The 23,442-nt window shown below is 39.4% G+C and overlaps 1 protein-coding gene across 1 annotated transcript; it reads left to right on the top strand.

Moving 5' to 3' along the window:
* Positions 1-447: 447 nt before the first annotated feature.
* On the top strand, positions 448-22,682 carry LOC110047526 (cell division control protein 45 homolog). The gene is made up of 23 exons (XM_089279961.1): positions 448-609; positions 713-772; positions 2,359-2,451; positions 3,673-3,767; positions 4,276-4,390; positions 5,192-5,260; positions 5,674-5,723; positions 6,091-6,139; positions 6,901-7,013; positions 8,428-8,541; positions 12,224-12,295; positions 13,549-13,608; positions 13,713-13,811; positions 14,786-14,840; positions 15,132-15,182; positions 15,511-15,566; positions 16,345-16,393; positions 17,356-17,445; positions 18,189-18,272; positions 18,924-18,987; positions 19,642-19,693; positions 20,124-20,200; positions 21,404-22,682. Exons 1-23 carry the CDS (start codon positions 559-561, stop codon positions 21,472-21,474), a joined length of 1,689 nt encoding a protein of 562 aa, XP_089136087.1. The 5' UTR covers positions 448-558; the 3' UTR covers positions 21,475-22,682.
* Positions 22,683-23,442: the final 760 nt, after the last annotated feature.

Raw genomic sequence — 23,442 nt, 5'->3', positions numbered from 1 at the left:
AGGAATATACAGGTCTACTAGACCTCATTCGATTGTCTGCGGTTAGCCGCATGTAGGATAGGCGAATGATTCAGCGCATTTACATGTAACAGGGGCACCCAACGGATCGTTTCGGAAAATTATCATCCCCACCGATTTTCATAAGAGAATTGTCACTTTGAACTTTCGTGATAAGTGAAATTAAATGTTGGTTGTTTTTGCATTGATAAAAATGTCGTTTGAGGTACCGAAAAAAGTTTTCGGGAAATGGACAAAAAAGCCCTGGTATATTCGAGAGCACTCTAGTTTCCCCAGAATGACCAAATAATCAGTAAAGTTCAGCTCTTTGGGTCTGTCTTAATCTGAGCGCTACAATATTTAGTAGGGCTACACGAGAATTGAAGCGCCTTATGGCTATTTCTGCCAGGCGTTTTCTTTCCTCTGAGCGAGAGCTGGGACCAAAGGCAACAACCGTAGCAGCTTCCCGCCGAAAATTAAAATTCGAACGAATCTTTTGTGTTTTGCTTCTTCTGGGATTTTGCGTACAAATGTTGATTTTATAACCTTTGCGAAGCGAAAATGTTCGTGGAAAAACCCAAAGAAGAAGTATATGATGTTGTCATCAACGAGGTAGGCAGTTTTGAAGTCACTGTTGATGTTTTAGTCTCGAAATGTGAAATCACATTGTGAGCGAAATCAATATGGCCGACCTTTTATTTTCGACTTTTCGCAGCGAGTTTTGGTTCTTGTATCTATGGATGTGGACTCCTTGTGTGCATGCAAAATTCTGCAGGTAAGAGAATGTAGTTGTTATCCGAGAAGGCAGCGAAAACTATTAAACATTTTTCGTATGGAAAAGGGACATCTTTTGACTGTTATCGATGGCTGTTGTTTCAGTTCAACTGATCCCAAATTTTAGTACATTTATAATTATGTACACAAACCAGCATAATAAATGGCAATGTTTTAACCAAGCACAAAATCACTAAACCTTTCCTTTCACTACTTAAAATGATGCTTGTGTAAACTCAGGAAAGAGTTCCAAAATGTCTGTGGAAGTATGGAAATGAGATTTGAGTGAATTTAGGTTATATAATGTGTATCACTGTAGGGTAAAAAACCTAAATTCGCCTAAATCTTGTTTAAACACCCCAGGATGAGAAGAAATGACACCAAATAACGTTCAAAAAATTATCTTTATTTGGTGAAATAGTCATTGCCACAGAAACCGTTAATAATTACAAGCTTTTGCATTCTTTACAGTTGACTTTTTATCTGGAGTATGGAGTGCAGTTCTTTTGATTAAGGTGGCTCCCTATAGTTACGATTGCACACATGCATAGGGCGAAAGCTCAAGTAATCTGCGCGTGCTCAAAGGAAAACGTCAGTGTTTTTGGATTTGTATGATGTCAACATGAACACAAAGAACAAAACTGACGGTGAATTTTCTCACGTTTCCTTTGATAAATTTTTTCAAATTTGGCTCAGTTGTTATCACATACAATTCCTATAAAATGCCCTATTTTTGTTAAAACCTGTCGGAGCTAACTTAATATATTTAGAAGAATGACAAATTACAGAATATTGGAAAAACTTTCTGAACAACCTTAACTTTTTACCAATTCAAAATGCCAGGCAATATCATTTCCATGATGTGGCAAAGTATGAAAAAATCTCACCAAAGGAAAGTATAAATATTAAGGAGTTTAGGTCAAAATGGGGAGGCGTGGTGGCCTCATGGTTAGTGCGCTCGTCTCCAGATCGAGTGGTCTGGGTTTGAGCCCTGACTGAGGACATTGTGTTGTGTTCTTGGGCAAGACACTTTACTCTCACAGTGCCTCTCTCCACCCAGGTGTATAAATGGGCACTGGCGAACTTAATGCTGGGGGTAACCCTGCGATGGACTAGCATCCCATCCAGGGGGGAGGTAGAAATACTCCTCGTCGCTTCATGCTACAGAAACCGGGATAAGCTCCGGCCTGATGGGCTACTTGGCTACTTGGCTTTACCTTTTTACGTTTTAGGTCAAAATGAGGAATATATCTGCCTGTCATTAGATGAGATGTTGCCATGGTAATGGCCTTTATCCAAAAGTTGACAATCGAAAAATAAGCCCTATTTTAACAGTACCCATACTGGTAAATCTCTACAGGGAAAACTTTAAGAGAAATTGTCTAAGTTTCCTTTTCTAACTTGCGCTCTATAGGGAGGGTGTTCATAAATACTCTAGGGAGCCACCTGAATGTACTGCAATTTTTGTTGACGAAAACTGTCTTTAAGGTAACATCTCACTTTAAGATCACCTTTTTAAAAAATCGATGAGTGTTCTAGGTTTTATCTAACATTCTTTCCTTTCCCCTGTTCTTTTGTTTTTGGTAGTGGTTATTCAAATGTGATAATGTGCAGTACACCATAGTCCCTGTTAGTGGTAAGGAGGATTTAGCAAGGGCCTATCATGAACACTCTGAACAGGTGATATATGTAGGGAATCGTGGCCTCTGGCCAGACCCGATTTTCTGAGCATGCGCAGAGACACCAGAAGTCCCCGATTCACAGACTTCCCATTAAATCTGGCACATCTGATTGGCTAAGAATATGAAACAAATACTCTGGGCATGCACAGAAAATCGGGTTTGGCTAGAGGTTGCGATTCTTGGTGCTCACCAAAAGTAGCACAGCCTCTGGGGACGAGAATGATGTGTGAGAATTTCATAAAAAAGTGTTTTATGTTTGTATTTGAAAAGACTCCCTGCCTTGGCCTCAGTTGCAAGCTAGTTCCAGTCCAAAACCAAAAAATGAATATATAAACAATAGCCTCCATTTGGCGTGAAAATATGCTCACATATTTGTCCAAGGGCATTATCTGTTATGATAGGCGAACAGTTTTCCAATAGTGTAGCTTGAGGAAAACTGTGAGCTTTGAGGAACAGATAATGTCCAAGGACAAATATTTGAGCATAATTTTGCACCAAATGGAAGCTATCATGTTTTTTATCCTTCACATAATTTTTGCAACTCGCACAGTTTTGAAAATTGCGGAATATCACTCAGATATTCAGTCACCTGACACATTTAGACCAATTGTGCATAAGCAGTAATATTCTATGGATTATAATATGTACATATTATTGACAGCCATTACCTGACAATTTGATTGGTAATAACCATGACGATGAATGGCAATGTTTTAGCAGGCAGTTTCCTACTAGAATTTTTAAATCCCTATTATCTGTCTAAATCCCTCTGCCCATTTTACTCCTTACCTGGGCAATGTCATGATGAATTACCAGACAGGGAATGAATTTAAAGTCCAGTTTTGACCATTGCTTTTGCTTTAAATCCACAGGGAAGAAAGCTTAACTGTGCCAGTATGCGCAGGTTGTGGGCCTTGCTGCTCGCCACTTAAATATTGTGCCTATTTGCTCAGGTTTTGCATTCTTCCTCACAGAGTTTAGAGTAAAGATACTGCTCACATTAACAGCCTGGAAAGGTTACTTGGAAAATCTAATTGCCATGGATGGCAGTATTGGTTTTTTTGTTGAGCCATTTGTTAACCCCTGATGACCTATCATTCTATTCAGAGATCCTGAGTATTAGATACTGTAAAATCTTGTGACACAGTGTCAGCTTAAGTGTAATTTTTCTACACAGCATTAATGTTCACGTAACTGGTTTTCTCTTTCAATTGTCCAGCTGAAACACATCTTTATGGTAAACTGTGGTGCAAATTTGAACATTCTTGAGATGCTAGAACCTGAGGAGGATGTTATGTTCTACATTGCTGACAGGTAAACAGATTATCAGTGTAATAGTAGATATTATGCTTTTTGTAATGTGCAAAATCACTCACATATGTGCACCAATTAATTAAGAAAACTGCATAATTTATCAAAATACACCTGAAATTCACTTGAAATTTCTGGCTTTAATCATCACTGGTATCTTTTAGGAAAAAAGTTACTTAAAGCATTAATTAAGGCTTGTCATTATTACTTTATCTAAATTAGTCATCTGGTGTCTCTTGAGAGGGAACCTAAGCTTACAAGCCCCGTGGTTTTTATTACATGTAGGTTCCTTTGCCATTTTGTTTTCTATCCTTTAATATATAAATACATTTCTATTGTACATGGTTTTGTATCTTCATTGTAATCTAGTATATTATTTTTTGTTATTTATTAATCATTGCATTCTAATTCTATTTTTGTTTGTGTGGCAAATCAAAAAAATAATAATTATAATGAAAAATACATGTAGAGAAACGAAAACTGATTATTTTGGTCTTGTATCATATTTTAGCCACAGACCCATTGATCTTGATAACATCTACAACCAGGATCAGGTCAAACTGTTAATGAAAGAAGGGGAAGAACTGACAGTTCCTGACTTTGATGATATATATGCAGACTCAGAGGTATAAGCTAAGATGATTATCTTAGTATGTACAACTCAGTCCTATTTTAATATACCTCTTAATTTACTACTATTTTGGTCTACAGGAATGATCTTTTTAAGTTAGAGGGTTCTTTGGGAAAATAAAGGAAATGGTTTTTGAAATAGCCTTATTTCTTTTTCGCTTTAATGTTCAAAATTAATACACTGTACCTTAACCCAGCTATATGCACAGGGGTGAGGAAAGTGTTTCTTATAAGAAAAAATGAAGCCTTGGAGCCAACTGGCTCATAGCTGCCGGAGCTTATCCCAGTTTCCGTGGCGTGAATCGGCTAGGAGTATTTCTACTTCCCCTGGATGGGATGCTGGTCCATTGCAGTTCACTCCCCCACAATTTGTTAGGTTTCCCCAACAATTTGCCGGTACCCATTTATACTCCTGGGTGGAGAGAGGCACTGTGAGAGTTAAGTGCCTTGCCTAAGAACACAGCACAGTGTCTCTGACCCGGACTCGAACCCAGACCGCTCGATCCAGGGATGAGCACACTAACCATGACGCCACCGTGCCTCCACTTCTTGTAAAAAAGTTCAGTTCAAAATGTTTTGACTGCTTGTGAAAACCAGTTACCTCCCTCCTGAAAACATTGATGAAGCCCCTATATGCAACAACTTCCTTTACCTAACCTCCAGAGCCTTTGACGCAGTAGACTGAGCAACCACTCCCTGTGCTATTGACATTAAATAAATTATCATATTTTTGAGTAACCTTTGATTGCTTGAGGTTGTTTTGAAATGATTTTTCTAAGTGTTGTCTTATTTCCTAGGAAGAATTTGAAGACTCAGATGAGGAAGGATCAGAGCCGTCTTCGAAAAGAAGGAGAACGGGAGATGGGGTAATTAGAACCACATGCAGCGTTGCTGTAGGTAATAAGTTGGTAGAAGTAATTCAGAGGCATCTGAGAGGTGCAGTTTCCAAAAGGCTGTAAAACCTTAGTGGCAGTTAAACCCTTAAACCCCAACATTTTGTAACATATTTAAATTAATTTTTTATGTCCAGCAGAACCTTGCACAGCATGCACAGCACAGCATTGTATGAAAAAAAAAATGGCTGGATGACAAGCTTTGCCATCAAGGGTACAAATCCTACAGCTTTGTGTTAGACCAGGGCAAATTGAAGGCCACTCTGTTTTGCCCTGAGCCACTAAGAACTCAGTGAAACTGGGTTGACTGGTCACTAAACACTGGAGTTAGCTTTTAGCCCTTATGGCAGAACATCGATGCAACTTAGCTAATTTTTGTCTTCTAGGACTCCCCACTTTCAAAACGCAAATCAAAAAGACAATGGCATCAAAACAGGTAAGAGTGATCTAATCCTGACCTTGATTCGTGCCTTCTAATGTCATGCTGCCATATTCTCTGGTGCAAATTAATGACCAGTTGCTATTGATAGTAATCCTAAAAATAAATAAATGATCCTCACAGAATTGATGTAAAAGGTTGGCAGCATTAATTGTGAGCGTCAGTCTCCTAAGAATTGCTATAAAGGTTGTTTTATCTAGCACAAATTATAAAATAATATATATTTGCTGCTCTGCAGTTGGGCACACAAACGTTTGGGAAATGTTTAGGTTAAGCAAGTAACAATCAGATGAGCCTACAGTTCTTTTGCTTGAGTATAACATTATCATCAAATGAAGTTATTATCTGACTTCTGCTTCAACAGGCAGGAAATTCTTTATCAGTATCATGCTTATGCCTTCCATGGGAGTGCAGTAAGTGCCATATTTAATATTTGACAAGATGTCACATTCTTAGTCATCATAAATCTTGTAAATTTTAAAATACATATGTTAAAGGATTTTTTCATGGATGCTTCCAAACACCTTTGAGGATGTTCAATCTGTAATCTCTAAAGATTTTCAGGTTTCTTGTTTTAGATCTAATGACAGGTCGTGCAAAAAGATTATCTAAGATCTTGGTAATCCTCATCAAATCCTTGAGGATCTTTTTAGGATCCATGCAAAGTTCTTTACAGGATCGTTGCTGAGATCTTTGCCAAGATTATGGAGAAATGCTTGTCATCTTCTAGAATTGTGGGGAATTGTATTGTGTTCTTGGGCAAGACACTTTACTCGCACAGTGGGCACCTCTCTCCACCCAGGTGTATAAATGGGTACCGGTGAATTTAATGCGGGGGTTAACCTTGTGATGGACTAGCATCCCATCCAGGGGGAGTAGAAATACTCCTTGTAACTTCATGCTGCAGAAACCGGGAAAAACACTGGCCTGATGGGCCACTTGGCTCAATTATGTAGACTTTTCTTTACCTTACCTATCTCTTGGGGTATTCATAGATCTTTAAAGATCCCTAATATAGATCCTACAAGGTTTTTCATCTGATAAACAGTTTATGCATGTATCTGACCTGATATAATTTTTATATTTCTCAAAGTTTGCTTTAGTTAGCAACTTTTGTTTTAAGTGTAATGATGGGTAGGTATTGTAATGAAACATCTTCCTCACTGTGTTTCAGGCATCTTTGATAATGTATGAGTTGGCCTGGAAAATGAGCAAAGATAGCAATGATTTGTTATGGTGGGCAGCAATTGGTTTGACTCATCAATATCTTTACGAAAAAATTGACAGGTATGATGCTTTTAAAAATTTAATATTAAGATATCTATCAACTTGAAGTTGATAACAGTACATTAACCGCAGCAACAAGTTAGTGAAGCTAATGTTTTGAGCCTTAGCCCTCCGTCAGAACAAAATGTCACTCTGCTCTGGTGAAGGGCTAAGGTGCAAAATGCCAGCCACTAACTTGCTACAGGGGTTAACTTACCCTTGTTACTTTCAAGTTCGTATTAACAAGACAAGTAAAAACAGACGATATAATCTCCTGACGTTTCGGCGACCTCATGACACCATTGTCAAGGGTACAAATGACAATTAAATTAACAAAATATTAATGTGAGTTCAAGAGTTATAACTAATTTACATAGCGGAGGTGGCTACACAAATACTTTAGCACGGATAGAATCCGTTTGGATGGCCATAAAAGCACGTCATCTTCAGTACACAAGCACTATGACAACGACCACGCGGGTGCTGTCCCTGAGGACCTCCTCAGCTGTTTCAAAGTTCTCAAGAAATGCATGAACAAATTCGATTGTCTTGTCAACGAGATGCTTTACATCAAACAATTAACACCGAGTTTGAACATGCAAACGGATTCTATCCATGCTAAAGTATTTGTGTAGCCACCTCCGCTATGTAAATTAGTTATAACTCTTGAACTCACATTTGTTAATTTAATTCTCATTTGTACCCTTAATAATGGCATCATGAGGTCACCGAAACATCGGGAGATTATATCGTTTGTTTTTACTTGTCTATGTATTACTTTCAAGTTGACATTAAATAGTTCAGTGTTTCACTCGCCGGATCATGCGTACTAAAGGCATCCACGGACGAGTGTTGATCAATACCCTCGATTGACACTCTATTGATGCTCGATCAACACCCCATTGACACCTCGGTTGACACTCGACCGACGCTCCATCAACATCTTGAACGACAGTCCTTCAAGAATTGACTAATTCTTGATCGAAACATGTGAGTCAGTCAACACTTGGCCAACTATCAACCAACTGTTGATCAAGTGTTGATCAAGTGTCAGTTGAGATGTCGATCGAGTGTAGATCAAGTGTTGACCAGGTATCGATTGGGATGCTGATCGAGTGTTGATTGAGATGTCGATTGCGGGTCAATCAAGGGTATTTATCGACACTCAACCACAGATGCCTTTAGTACACACGATCCCAGTCGCCTACTTTTGGAGCCCGATAGTTTCTTTGGCAACTAATACCTTTGTGCCCTTTGAAATATCTGAGAAGCAGAAACTGGTTTGAAAAACTTAGAGTAAATTTCTCCTAACGTTTTTGCCAGAGGAGCAAAAAAGTGCTTTGAATTGGGAGGTTTGCATATTGAGAGTTTGAAAAATTGGGATTCCACTGTTAGTAGTAATATATTATTTGGTTTTAACATAATTTAATTACAGTGACAAGTATGTTACAGATGCTCAAAACCTTCATGAACATGTCATGAGACACAACCATGGTACAGATGAAAATGGCTCTTCCATAAACTGCATGAGAATCGTGTTTGATACTGAGTATCCTTTCTGATTAAATTTTTTCTTGCAACATAAGCTTATATAAGTTTATATTTTCTCCTCATGTGGAGTTAGCATAAAACAATTATGTGTATACATTGTCCACTTACCTTCTGGCAAATAGATAATGTTCCTGCAAATTTGAAACTCTTTGAAGAAATGAGGATTTCTGTCAAGATTCTTTATTTAGTAGTCCTCAATAAGACCGGTTAAGATTTTAACAAAGGTTAGGGTCTTTCTTTGAGCACTGGATGCAAATGAATTTTATTTCTTAACCTTTATGTTTTGCTGAATTTTGTTCTGTAGCATTGCTTCCTTTTACATTACTATTATTATTATTGTTAGTATTATTAAAGATTCGCACAGCTATTGATGATATTGAAGTTGGTTTCGTCATTGGCTCTGGGGAGCAACAAGTTGCCTAGGGAAGCCAAGAAACACCCCTTGTTTGCTTTTTCTCTTCATTCTACATCTCCAGCACCTTTCTAAGAATTCTTGCTAACCCCAACAATGCACATCTCTGGATCAGTCCAACAGGAATGCCCACCTCAATGGCTCTCAGATTGTCATTCAATCTCAGAAGTATTGATCCCAATGCTCCCACTACCACTGGGATAACCTTTGTCCTCACACCCCACATTTTTCGAACTTCTCTTGCTAGATCTTGATACTTTTCAACTTTTTCATCTTCCTTCTCTCTCACCCCATTATCCTCTGGAATTGCCACATCTATAATCTGACAGCTCTTGTCTCTCTTGTCAATGATCACCAAATCCGGTCTCCTAGCCCCTATTTCATGGTCTGTTCGCTCACTGAAGTCCCATAGAAGTTTATAATCCTCATTTTCAAGCACACTGTCTGGAACATGGTCATACTATCTCTCCTTTCGTTCAAACCCACATATTCCTGACAGGTCCCAATGGATTGCTCTAGCCACGTTATCATGTCTCCTTTTGTGTTCTTTTTGTGCCAGTTTCGAGCATGAACTTACAATATGGCTAATGGTCTCGTTACTCTGCTTACAGATTCTACATTTCGGGTCATTCTGTGACTTGTCAACCATCGTTTTAATATAGTTTGTTCGTACTGCTTGATCTTGTGCAGCAATGATAAGAGCTTCTGTTTCTCTCTTGAGCTTTCCTTCTTTTAACCAGGTCCATGTTTCCTCGCTTCTTTGTTCTTCACCCTGTCTTGCAAACTGTCCATATAATGGCTTTTCTTTCCAGTCTTGAATATTTTCAGTTCTTTTCCTCGCTTTAAAGTTGGCAGCTGTTTCTCTATTCTCATCCCCATCCCTCCTGACGGCTTTTAACAGTTCTTCCTCGCTTGTTTGGACGTAACATTCTAGCGATATCTTTGCTTGATTGACACAATCCTCTACGGATATCAAACCTCTCCCTCCGTCCTTCCTTGGCACATAAAGTCGTGCCACGCAGTCCCTTGGATGGAACCCTCCATTCATGGTTAGCAATTTTCTTGTTCTGCGATCTAGGTCCCAAAGTTCTTGTTTCCTCCATTCAAGTATTCCTCCTGCATATCTAACAAGTGACACTGCCCAGGTGTTTATGGCTTGTATCAAGTTTCCACCGTTCAACTTTGAGCGGGCAACTTTTTTAAACATGTCGTAAGTATTCTTCCTGATTTTGTCCTTCATTTGGTCATGAAGCATGTCGCTGGCCTCAGGCACTCCTAGATACTTGTACACTTCGCTTTCTTCCATTGCTCTTATTGTAGTGTCATCTGGTAGTGTTATGCCTTCTGTCTGTGCCAGTTTGCCTTGTTTTATGACCAAGACAGCACACTTCTCAATGCCAAATTTCATACCAATGTCATTGCTGAATATTCTCACTGATTGTATCAGTGAGTCCAGTTGGCACTCACTTTTGGCGTAAAGCTTTAGATCATCCATAAAGAGAAGGTGATTGACCTTTGTATTGTTGGCATATGTGTATCCCGCTTCGCACTTTCTGAGAACTAGGGACAGCGGAATCATGGAGACCACAAAAAGGAGGGGGGATAGGGAATCACCCTGGAAGATGCCCCTTTTGATGGAGACACTTCCAAGACTTTCTTCATTTGATGTAAGTTCCGTTTGCCAGCCATTCATGGAATTTTCCAGTAAGGTCTTAACATTTTGAGCTGCACCAAATAGTTCTAGACATTCAAAAATCCAGGAATGCGGTATCATATCGTAAGCCTTCTTATAATCGATTCAGCCCATTGCAAGATTCTTCTTTCTTGATTTGGCCTCTCGTAGGACCATTTTATCAATAAAGAGCTGGTCATTGGTTCCTTGGGAGCCTTTCCTGCAACCTTTCTGCTCATCTGGTAGTATGCTCTCGGTATCCAGGAATTCGTAGAGCTTGTCAGATATTATCCCTGTTAGCAACTTCCACATTACAGGTAAACAGGTTATGGGGCGGTAATTTCCTGCTACTGTGCCTTTCTCTGGGTCTTTCATTATAAGGACAGTTCTTCCCTTGGTCATCCACCCAGGAACGTTCCCACAGTCTAAGCATACTTGAAGCTGGTTTGCGGTATTGTGGTGTAGGCCTGTAAAGTTCTTCAACCAAAACCCCTGCACCGTGTCTGGTCCTGGTCCTGAGAAACTGTGTCACCATGTCTATGATGATGGACAACTCAGCTTGCTGTGGCAACTCCACTTCCTCTTTCAACTTCTTTAACCATTCTGCATCCTTATGATGTGTTGACTCTATGTTCCAAATGCTCTCCCAAAATTGCTTGGCTTCTTCTTAATCAGGTGTCATATCAGATGAGATTTTGTCTCCACTTAGTTCTGTATAAAATTTTCTCTGGTCTGTCTCGAACAATCTGTTCTGATGGAATTGTTTGTTTCTGTTCTCGTATCTTCGGATCTTTGTAGCCTTGGCAGTAATTCTTTGTTTGAGATCTTCAGAGACATGTTTAAGGCCTATTACAGCAATCTTGTACTTTCGCTCCAGCTCACGTTTGTGGTGTTCTTTTAACATTCTGCCTTGCAACAGTGCTGTCACTCTACTTAGATCCCGTCTCATTTCTTTGACTTGTGTTGTCAATCTTCGTTTCCATAAGGGCTCTTTTGGTTTTGTTCCTTTCTTATTCCTCACACCTAGTTCTTCTGTAACAACAACAGCTCCAGCATAGATAAGGTCATTGGTGTTAGTTATTCCCTCTGGGGCCATTTTTTTCAGTACTTGATCTACTTTCTTAACCTCTGCCTTTAACTTCTTTCTGTTGACCTTTCGCAGTGCTGGTAGCCGATCTCTTTCCTCCCCATTTACCACTCTCATGATCCTATTGCAAATCTCGTTTTCCTCATCTGTGAGTCCTTCTGTGTCCCTACTCATGCTTTGCTGACTTGCACCTACGTCCGCCTCATTATGCATGTTTCCCTTGCTTGCCAATTGAGTCTCATTGTCTGTTTCTGTCACCAATTCACTGGTCAGATGAGTAGATCCACTTCCTTCATCACAGACTACTCCTCTACTATCCACTTCTCTCTTCAGTTCCTCGATCTCTATATCAGACGACCAACCATTTACTTTAATTGCTCTTGCTTGCTATTATTATTATTATTATTATTATTATTCATCTGTAACCTGTAGTTGCAGAAGAAACCAACAATTATAAAAAATTATTGGTTGTTATATGAGGTATTTCTACCCTTAACAAAGTGAACCAGACTGCGACTGTCACTTTACAGACATTGGTCATTATTTGACAGCATCTGTCATTCCCGTTACACTGCCTGCAGGTTTGTTTGCTTTTCTTCTAATCATCTTCATAATTCTACATGTATATAGAAGTCATAATTCCCAGCCAATGTCTCCACTGTTTCCAATTTTTCACTGTTTCCACTTCCACCAACTTGTTTACTGTTTGTTAGTCTGCCTAGAAACAATTGTTTTCAGGGGTACTACACATGTATCAGACCTGTGTAATTAATCTGCAATCATGGACAAAAGTCTTAGGACAAATTTCCACTTTTGGCACTTTTGCACACATGCTAGATGCAAATACAACCTCACCTGCATAACCTCTCCCCACATACAATGTTGAAAACTAGTACCTGCAATTTCTCCTGAGTTTCAACATTTTATTGGGTGTGGAGGGCCAGGGAACAACAACAGGTTTTTCAAAGGATAGCAGTGCTTTTTTCAAATTTCAGTTGTAATACACGGATAATTCTTTGCATTACATCATTGTCCCAAAGACTTTTGTCCACATTTGTGCATGTATTTACACTCTTCACCTCTTCTCTTGTTTCACATACACACTATACTTTGCTGCATGTAATGGTGTAATGCTTGAGAGAGCTACGATACAGCTGCTTTCAGTGCTGCAGAGAAGGTCAAAATTCTTCTTCTTTGAAGAAGGGATTTGGTTTTCAGTCAAAGTGATATTCTTGAGGTGATCTTATTCTTTCTCATAACATAGTGCTTCTCATAAGGCATACATAGTCGAGTGTCGATCGATACCCTCAATTGACCTGCTATCAACCCTCAATCTACATCTCAGTCGACTCTAGACCAACAAGTCCCTTGATTGACATCTTGATCAACACTTGATCGACAGTTGGTTGATAGTTGGCTGAGAGTTCACTGATTCACGCATCGATGAACACTCGATGGTGTGCAGAGCCCTATGTTGCGACTGCTAGGATCACCAATGTGACCATTTTTTTTTCACTGGCGACTAAATCTGAAAACTTAGGGGCTAGCTGGCCCCAAGGTTTTTTCCTGAGAGTTGAGCCTTGGTATGTCTGCGAAAATCAGTCCACTCTGGACTGACTGTCAACTGAGATGTTGATCAAGTGTTGACCGAGCAGCGATCAAGATTGTGATCGAGTGTTGATTGAAATGTTGATTGAGTGTCTATTGAGGGTAGCAATCGACACTTGACCACGCATGCCTGTAGTGAACGTGATCCAAAGAAGTTAAGAATCACTCAATGCTGAAAACGTACTGTACTCTGAACTTCATTGATAATCAATATGGCCATTCTTAGGTTCAGGGTGTGGACAATGAAAGGAAAGAAGAAACTTTATGAATTTCTCGCTGACATGGGGTAAGATGAAATACACTAAATTTTCTTTAATTTACTGCAGCAGTACTTGGTGAATGGTTCATTAAAAATATTTAATATTTTATTGCTAATAATGATCTTCGTAGAATCCCTCTGGTGCAGAGTAAACAGAAATTCTACAACATGGATTTTGACCTGAGGAACAACTTAAAAGGATGGGTTGAGACATCTGCTGAAAAATTTGGGTAAGTTGCCAACTTTATGAAAGAACTGATTGCTCAAGACAAAAATTAAATGTTTGTTATCACTGATAGCCAAACTGGTCACCTTACCTCGTCACTGCAGTTTAACTATTACCATAATTTAAGTGAAATGTAGAATGCAAACAGCAGGATACTTCATACTAGCACTTCACAGATGTCACTTTTTCCATCTGGAAAGGAAATAGCAGACTACCTGCCACTGCTAAATACCTAGGAATAGAATTTAACAATGGACATTTATGGAAATTGGATGGAATTCTTCTATACTTACAGAGACCAAAGTGATACTCTTGGGAACACTTGTAATACAGTTGGACCTCGCTAATTTGAACTCAGTTACTTTGAATTCCCTGTTATTTTGAACTGAAAACCATTTCCCCTGGATTTACCTTGCATGCTGCTATTTCAAACAATTTTTTGTTTCCCCTGAGAGTTTGAAATAGGGTTTCAACTGTAGTTAGAAATGAATTCAATGACTCTGTTGTCCCACCAAGTTATGTGACACTTACATGATCTAGGACATGTACAATAGTTCGAGAAGCAACTTGTGAGAGCATAAAGTTGTATTGTTTTATCTAACAACACAACCCAACCCACAACTCCCGGATTATGCTAGAACCCACGGCCAGATCTGGAGTCCAGCACTGTAACCCTTTGGCCATCATGCCTTCTACTATATTTAATAGGCCATTTTCTTATTCTCGGTATTCGACTAGAACTACCTTGCTATGGAAGCTCATGTATGGGCAAAATTGATCATTAAAAAGACTTTAATGTCATTTGCAATTGAAAAGACCCCTCACATTAGCCTCAGTTGCAACCTAACTCCAGCCCAGTACAGAGAATTCAAAAATAATTTATTGCATAAGCAGTATCAGTTAATGCGGGTGAGTGTTTCTAGTTGAGATAGAAGCCTTTTTTGGTTTTTGATTAATTTTTTTGTACTTTTTAATAAGGCTGGATGAAATGTCCTATGGGTCATTCCATGTTCAATATGGATTCAAAAATAAGGTAATAGTAACTTTTCTTGCACTTTCAGACTCTTATCTTTTTTTGCTGATAATTGTGGTCTAAGTTTTAATACTGTTTGTCATACATATGTTTGATCATGTTTGGACAAACCACATCATCAGGTCTCTTTACTATTTTCACTGTAGTTTCTGGTAGTTTTTAGGAGAAAGGAGATATTTTTAGAAAATAAGAGCTATTTTACTAAAACTTTGCTGCTACTTTGTTTCAGTAGTGTGCACTTTACTCTAACCTTGGAGCACAATATGAGGTTATTGACATCTTTTTTTACAGCTTTGTGCAAGCGATGTTGTTTATGCAGTTAATGCTCTTTTGGAAGCTCCGGTAAGTTGTGATTGGTGAAAAATCAATCAATCAATCAATCAATCAATCAATCAATGTTTAATTAGGCCAATCACCAGATAGTCACCCAATTATTCAGTCTGTTTGGCAGTCATTCAATCTTAAAACAGTCCATATCCATCAGACACTCACTCAGTCACTCAGGCACTCAGTCACTCCATCACTCTGCCACTCGGCTACTCAGCCACTCGGTCACTCAGTCACTCGGTCACTCGGTCACTCGGTCAGTTGGTTGGTCAGTCAGTCAGTCGGTCAGTCGGTCATCAAATTATCCATGGATTCAAAAGCTGATTATCCTTTATTTTTACAGAATGAAGGAATGACAAAATGGGATAATTTTTTGGAGGCGTTAGATGCTTTGTCAAGGTAAGCGAAGAAAAACCTTGCACTAACAAAATTGGCCTAAAAATACACATCTTGGTCACAGCAATGGATTAGCTGAATGCATGGTTTTCCACTCTTTCCGATACTTACGTGTTTTGCTGCAAATTAATCTGGTTTTAAATATGTTTTCCCACACTTATCACCAGCTTCATGTTTTCTCTTGCTTGTAACTCGTTTACAAATTTTCATTTAGTGTTGTAATTGGCCTACCATACTAATAGTTGTATTAATAAACTCTAGTGATCTTCTATGATTAGTTGGGGACTTAGTTTTAAATGGTTAAAGACTTAGCTGTCCAGGGCTCCATTGAGGGCCGTAGTACCTGTTATGTCTGCACAGGGCTTGAAAAAATTTGAATTCTAGCTTGCCCTTCGGACAAGTAGCTCTCAAATTTTGCTTGCCCTGGGCAAGTCTTTGCTTACTTTTTTTAATTAGTTGGCAGACGACTTGCCTGGGCCCTTGCCCATTGGACAAGTGACAATGAAAAGTTACTTGCCAGGCAGGAAAATGTACTTGTCCCAGACGAACGGATGGCACTTTTTTCAGGCCCTGTTGGGACCCTTAATGTTATGGGTGAAATTGCCTGTTGTTGAGATGATTCGCCCACAGAGCAACAATTTTGTTATGGGTGTGGAGATCAAGGCAACTGACCAGTGACTCAAACCTTTATGAAAACCCTGGCTGCTCACTTTTTAGCAATCAAATCCGTAACATTTAGCAACAGATATCACTAAGAGTTTATCTTGCTGTTGTTGTTCAGGTCCAATTCTGAGAAACTACAGGATGGTATCAAAATGGGCAAGAAACAGGTAATTTATTCTTGGCAAGTCTAGTCAAAGTGCTCCAGAATTTTCCTAGTGTTGCTTAATTGGCGGGCACTTGCAACAAAGGTTTCTCATCTTCAATATAGACCTTTTTAGCTTGGGCGGTTTGTTTTGCCATTACAGACCACGTGATATTCTCTAGAGAATTGTTCTTTTATCCATCTAAAAATTATTCATTCACACACATGTATGCGACTATTTGAAAATATGAAAGCAAGAATTCCAGCTCAAGAGTATCAACATCACATGGTTTGAAATGGGGCAAGAAACCGCCCAAGCTAAAACGGTCTGTTGTTCAGTTAGGTTACCTTGTTATGTTGTTTAGCAACTAATTTGCTGAAGAAAAATGTGTGCTCTCAAATTAAGGAGACGGGACTTTCTCGATTGCATTAATCAGGTCCGGTTTTGGGACACTAGATGGTTGATTCCTCACGGCAGCCTTCCGTCAAAATTGACGTCGTTTACTCTCATAGACGACTGTGATTGAGTAGTTGGATTTTTGACTGGGTTCCTTTGTAGTGGAATTGTTCATAGCTAACAGAGGGAAATGGTCAAGAAATCTAGCAAAGTTCTTTGTTGTATGTTTTTGTTGGCTACTTTGGGGGTGACACTGCACAAAACCTGACAAAATATTTAAGGTGGTTTTTTGTGCTCATACAACTAACCAATAGAAGCATTGCGATTATGTAATTCATGCATGGGTCAAGGACCTTCCAGCATAAATCTTAGCCTGTTTGTTTGCTTCTGTGATGTTTACTAGGTTTCTTAACCATTTCCCTCTATTAACTATGAGCTGTTGAAGCAATCATTTTCCGACTTGTTCCTAACCATTTCATATCCTCAGTGTAGCTGGTTAGTTCGCTTGTCACCTTTTTCAGCTCAGACCATAACTATGCTCAGACCACATCGTCAAGCTATAACACGTTGGACTTTGTCTCTGTTTTCAGTTGATTGCTGTCGTCAATCAAGTTAGATCGTTGATTGACATGCACCAAGTGATGTGCGCTGGCCATTTTCTGTACTCGCATCTTAGAGAGGTATGGCTTGTTTCCGATACATCAAACAGGTATCAAAGCCGCCGGGTGGTCTCAAGTTCCACGCGCTAATTTTACGGACATCTCCCCGCCTTTACTACTTGTAGTGTCCAAGCCCCCAAGGCCTCATGATCTTTGGCCTCGCAATTGCACTGTGCGGTAAAATGTATAGAGAATTGATAAAACGGCTCACGCAAGCTCAATTAAGTACATTTGCACTCGATTTAGTCCATTTAGTTTGAGACTGAACTCACGAAATATGTTCAGTTATGAAACGTGATGGATAAGGTTTGAATGGGTTCGATTTGAGAACGCTGACAAATACCTTATGGCTAATAGACTGTTCCCGATATATTAAAATTCAGCTTGGCAGTGAGGCCTAGAGGCACAAACAAAGGGAATTGAATGACATGTTTCTTCATTTATTTTGTTTGTGTCCTCTAGGCCTCACTATCAAGCTGAATTTAGTGACCCATTCCTTCTATGAGATGCGCCTGCAGGGAATCATGGTAGTTGTATTCATCATCTTGGACTGGATATTTGTTTTGATGAATACAACTACCATGATTCCCTGCAGGCGCATCTCATAGAGGCCATTGTGGAACGTGAAATTTCGCTTTTTTTTTGGACTGGCGAAAATTAGTGCCGCGATATTTGTGAATACTTGTTTATCGCCTCCCTTGGGTTAATATGAAGCCTGTAGCCCAAGTAATATCTGTTATAAAAATATTCTATCTTTCTGTCAGGGTATACCAGATCTGGACATGTTCAGCAAGCCAGCCGTCCTAGGAGCGTTAGCTCGCTTTGTTCTCAATGCCTACGTAACGATGGTATGTTAAGCAACCAAATCTAACCAATCAGAGCAAACGTTTTTCCTTTTCAACCAATCAGAAACAAACCGTGATCAGGCTTCCACGCGTTTTCCCGCGCTTGGCGCCAGTTGCATAATATTTTCCCGCGCTTGGCGCCGGTTGCATAATATTTTCCCGCGCTTGGCACGGATTGCATGTTCTTGCTTCGAGTTTTGATTGGCTCTTTGCGTTATTTTGCGTTTGTCGTGATTGGTCAGATGTGATTTATTTCGGTTTGGTTTTCGTTTGGTTGTCATCATTAAACCGCTTTATAGTACCACACTCTGCCTATGCTCTTGAGATTCGATAGCGAGGATAAAGAAGAATTTTACACGACTTCCACTCTGCTAGAATATTAAAATGGCAGTTGTTAACGTATATGTCAAATTATTTCGTATCCTAAGTAACTGAACACTCCTCATCGAGATTTTGTCCAAGAACTACTGACGCTGTCCCTGCTGTTCTGTAACCTGGTCTGTGTTCTTAGCTTAGATACTATGCCGTTGGTGAAATAAACGCACTATTTATCAAGATATTTTTCCTTTCCTCGACTCCCCTTTCCACACTCTAAGCAGTAGGATTTTGATGTTATTGTTGTTGATGCTGCTTTCATATTTCTGTCTCATCAAGTCCAAAAACAAGAAAGCAGCAGCTCTTCCTTTCGTCCTCGCAGCGCCACTAGATTCAGAAAAAGGTAAGGATGGCAGCATTTTAACAATACCATTTTTTACTCTAATCGCTTCGCTACTTTTCTTCCCTCCACAGAATGCAGAAGATAACAACTCTAGGAAACGGGTCGCGTTTCTCTAATTTGCCTTATTTTTACTCTCAGTTATTTGCGTTTCCGGGGTTTAGATGAGCATGTTTACTTATTAGAGTTGTGTTTTCATTAGGTGGTTTAGTTTATAGGTTCGTATGAACGTCAATTAAGTGCGAAAATAGTTTTTTCCTCAACCCCTACCCAGGATTTCTCAATTGAGAACAGGGGTGCTGCTTGTTGTCGGGGAAAAATTATTTTTGGTATAATGATCTTATCTTTAGTCATCGTCAAGATTTTAAGCCCGGACCAAATGATGGCAACATGTCAACACAACATGTCGCAACATTGTTGGGCGCAACATGTTGCGCGCATCTGGCCACCCTTTTGCGACGTGTTGGGTGTTTAAGTTTGAAAATGGTCAAATTTGAGCCAACAACACCCAACATGTCGCAACAGGGTGGCCAAATGCGCGCAAAATATTGCGCCCAAACGATGTTGAGATATGTGGAGTTGAAATATGGCGATCGCTTGGCTGAGGCCTTACAGACATACATGGGAGTTTTCTAAGTTATAATCTGTTTGTTTCAGGGACTTGTCTCTTGGTTGGAGTGCCTCCTATTGCTGATGATTCATGCAAAAAGTAAGAATCCTAGGCTAGCTCGTTTATACTCTAGTTATCGTGGTCGACGAAGTAAACAGTAGTAATTGAACTCTTGAGGGCGAGAAGCATACAGTAGTTATCCATTTTGAGCCTTACATCGAACACCCAATTCTAATAAGCCAAAAGTTGCCAAAGATCTCACAACAACAACAGCAGCGGCGGCAGCAGCAGCAACAACAACAACAACAACAATCTTTATTTGTACTCTCCCTTGCCTTCTAACTAATTACATAAAATATAGATAATAAAATTAGAGTTGTGGTTGTCTGAAATAATCATAGGGGCTAGAGGAGCCAGGCAGGCCGTTAACTCACTGTTAACTTTTAGTCACATTGCCCATTACATTTACGTTTATGGAAGTGTTGCATTTTTAAAGTTTTGATCTACTTTATTTCTATTTCTTTTGTAGTTTCTTGGGAAAAGCTTTTGAAATGGCCGCCAGCAAAACCAAGTCCAGAACAATTCACGACCACTTTGACCCAGCAGGTAGACCTTTTTGTCATGTGCCATATAAAGTTAGCTTGTAAAGAAACTTTTTGTTCGCGTCGGCGAGCAAAAGAAATACTAAGCTATTTAGCAACCTGAATTTTTACTACAATTGCAGAAATTCTCGCGCGCTCATTGCTAATTTTTATGGTCAATAAGCGGACAGACACATGAATTTATAATTTATGCGATGCGCGCGTAAACGAGCGAGAGCGGACAATTTGAAAATTTGTTATCGTAAAAAACAAATTGATGTCAGTTTTTAATGCGCCTGTCCTGTTATTGACAATGAATTTCGTCATAACAGTGTCAAAGTAGTCTGCGTATCCATTCGGCTATCGCCTAGTGGATCCACAGCCACTTTGACAATGTTAGGACGAAATTCATGACTAATTACAGGACAGACGTATTATTAAGCGCCGTAGCGAGTTTGTGAAGGGTTGTCGCCATACTAACTATGGCTACCACAGGTCGGGAAATGCTAAGGGGAAAAAATTCTTTAAGGTCAGGGAATTTTATTTTGAGTCAGGAAAAATTGTCAATTTTAAGAAAAGTCGGGGAAAATTGAAATAATTTAACACAGAAAGAAGGATGGAAGGAACATTTGCGGTCACCGTGATCTCAACGATATTTTTTGAAAATTCAGTGTTGAAAATTTATCAGTCTTAATGATCGAGTGTAAAGGAAGGCCGTAAGTTGAGGCCCGAAGCCGCTTCTAGATCTGACCTTTTGTATTTATCTGGCCAGGGAATTTTGAAAAGTGAAATCTGTGACAATCATGTTTGTATGTTAAGCGTTTGCCCGTCGTCAGGGCTAACGCTGGTGTTATACATCGTAAAAAGACTAACCTCTTTGGTGCGAAAATATACACTGATAGTTTGTCTACGGTCATTGCCTTTTTCGTGAAGCGAATAGTTTTGCATGAGCGAAACTCGAGGAAAACTTGGTGCTTCTAATAGAGGAAAGTTATGTCCAAAGGCAAAAACTGTAAACGTTTTAAAATGGACGAGTGATCAGGAAAAGACATGTTCAAAATTTAAGAAACGTTCTCTGGTTAGAATAGTTTAAAACTACTAAATTTTTAGCTACTTTAACCAGAGAACGTTTTTAAATTTTGAATATGTAAATGTTTTGTCGGTTAGCCAAAATCAGTTTCTTCAAGTTTCTATTCAAACTACTGTTTCTTTTTTTGCCATTTTGCAGTGATAGAAATGAAGAGTGAAGACCGTGGAAAGTTCTTCGATGCCCTCTCAGCTCTTCTCATCCCCAAATAAACTCAATTCAGTCTGCAATTTAGTTCAACTTCCTTCCTTCCCTTTATGCATTTTGAATGATCCGTCATATTTTGTAAGACGTTTGTATACCTATCCTTCGCCAAGGTTGATTCAGTTTGGCACAAGAACTTTTCCCAGCGATTTCCTAGGCGAGCAGAAATTTGGAGCTAATTCGTTTCCCGGTGGGCTGGACTCAAAGAGTGGACAATTTCATGAAGTCAAGGCCTTAATTATAACTTGTACATACGCATTCAATTTGTTGCTTGTAAATAGCAGTAAACTAATGTAAGGCATCCTTATGGTGACGGAAAGGTAGATGCCCTGGAGAGTGTTACATCTGTGTACAAAACTGGAAGTCTTATGCTGATGGGAGACCTCAATTTATGGACTTATAATTCTTATTGTTACTTATTTTCGCGAGACTCAATTTTCGCGATTTCGAAATAATCGCGAAATATAAGACCAGCGAAAAAAAAGTTTTACCGAAAAGTAACGACGCGAAATTTAATACCCTATTATGTAATTCTTTATCAATCAACGACAACGTCAGTTTTCTACATAGTTATCTTGTCCCTGTTCTCTATTTAATTTTCGCCGTTATAACTCTCTTCATCTGAATCAATGTCATCTTCTTGCTGCAGTTCATGTAAGATATCCTTTGCGCAGTTGTCAAACAATCCTTTCCTATTTCCTTGTAACTCGTCAGGAAAAGCTGTTTATACTTAAATTCAGATAATAAAAAAAGGTCTATTTTGACAATTTTCGCAAAATTTAGATCCTTTTAACGTTTTTGGCGAAGGCGCGAAATTTAAGTTCCGCAAAATATACTGGTATCATTTTCGCGAAATTAAGTTCCTGCGAAAATAAGTGACATTAAAGTACTCTGAATTGAATCGATCTCGAGCTCTTCCGGTCAACTGGGAACAGGCATACAGCGACAAAGGGCAAAATGCTTCTCTGAGAATTCACCGACTGAGCTAATAGATTTTTATCTTCCTCATTTCATCATGTTGGCAACACTGTTGATCGGAAGCTTGTCGAGAATTTCCATTAGTACCAATTTCTCGACTGGAATGATGCTGGCAAACCCGGGTGTCCGGTCCTGGCTCTCCCGGTGTTTCAAGCACTGTTATCTGTGAATTACGCTAAATTTTTATCCCGTGTACATGTACAGTTTCTCCTAGATGAAATTAAAGGTACGCTACCAATTGGTGTGGTTTTTGTTTTTCTGGGGGAAGGGTTAGTGGGGAGGGGGGAAGGGAGAGACCCTTGGAGCCCCGGCGATAACTTCAACCCCCGCTTCTTAAAAGAACAGAATGGTTTGAAAGCCGTTTATTAAAAAGTGCCGATTAAATACCTTGGGACCTATTCAACTTCTATGGTTGGCCATTCGTTTCAAAATTACGACAGGGTATACGCGGGTTTTTCTGCCGCGTATACTTGTTTACATACGTTACGTATGGGCTTTAAGCTCATATATACGACCATTTAGATCGCGTATATACGCATTTTTAAAGGGCCACATATTTGCGTAAATTCAAGCGCGGGGATATGCGAAATAAATGCCCAAATATACGCGTCCTACAAGGACCCATATATACGCGTGCTAAAATGTGCTTACATGCGGGTCTCGTAAATTACGTTGTATATGCCAGCACGAAATGTGCCTTTTAAGAGAATGTCTGTTCGTGTATGATAGCAATGAAAGTTACTTTAACTAGAAGTCGTTAATATGGTGGCAGTGGTGAAATGCCTTGTGTTGGTTTATCTGCTATTTAATGTTTGTTACTGCAGCTCCCCCAGTGACTGAACTTCTAGAAACAGTTATGCGTCTTTTGAATGACTGTTCAAGATTTTATCCTCACGGTAATCGTAACATGGCAGAGAATTTGATCGTTCGTCGTGAAGTTACTTTGGATTCTGTTCACCGTTTAGGACAGAGGTGCCCAAGCGAATGCTGAGAGAATT

This window comes from Orbicella faveolata, unplaced genomic scaffold (genome assembly GCF_042242905.1).
Source record: "Orbicella faveolata isolate gen_17 unplaced genomic scaffold, um_ofav_v1 contig_47, whole genome shotgun sequence".
NCBI classification, from domain to species: Eukaryota; Metazoa; Cnidaria; class Anthozoa; order Scleractinia; family Merulinidae; genus Orbicella; species Orbicella faveolata.
The sequence above is the reverse complement of the archived record's forward strand: the minus strand, read 5'-3'. Positions and strand labels throughout refer to the sequence as shown.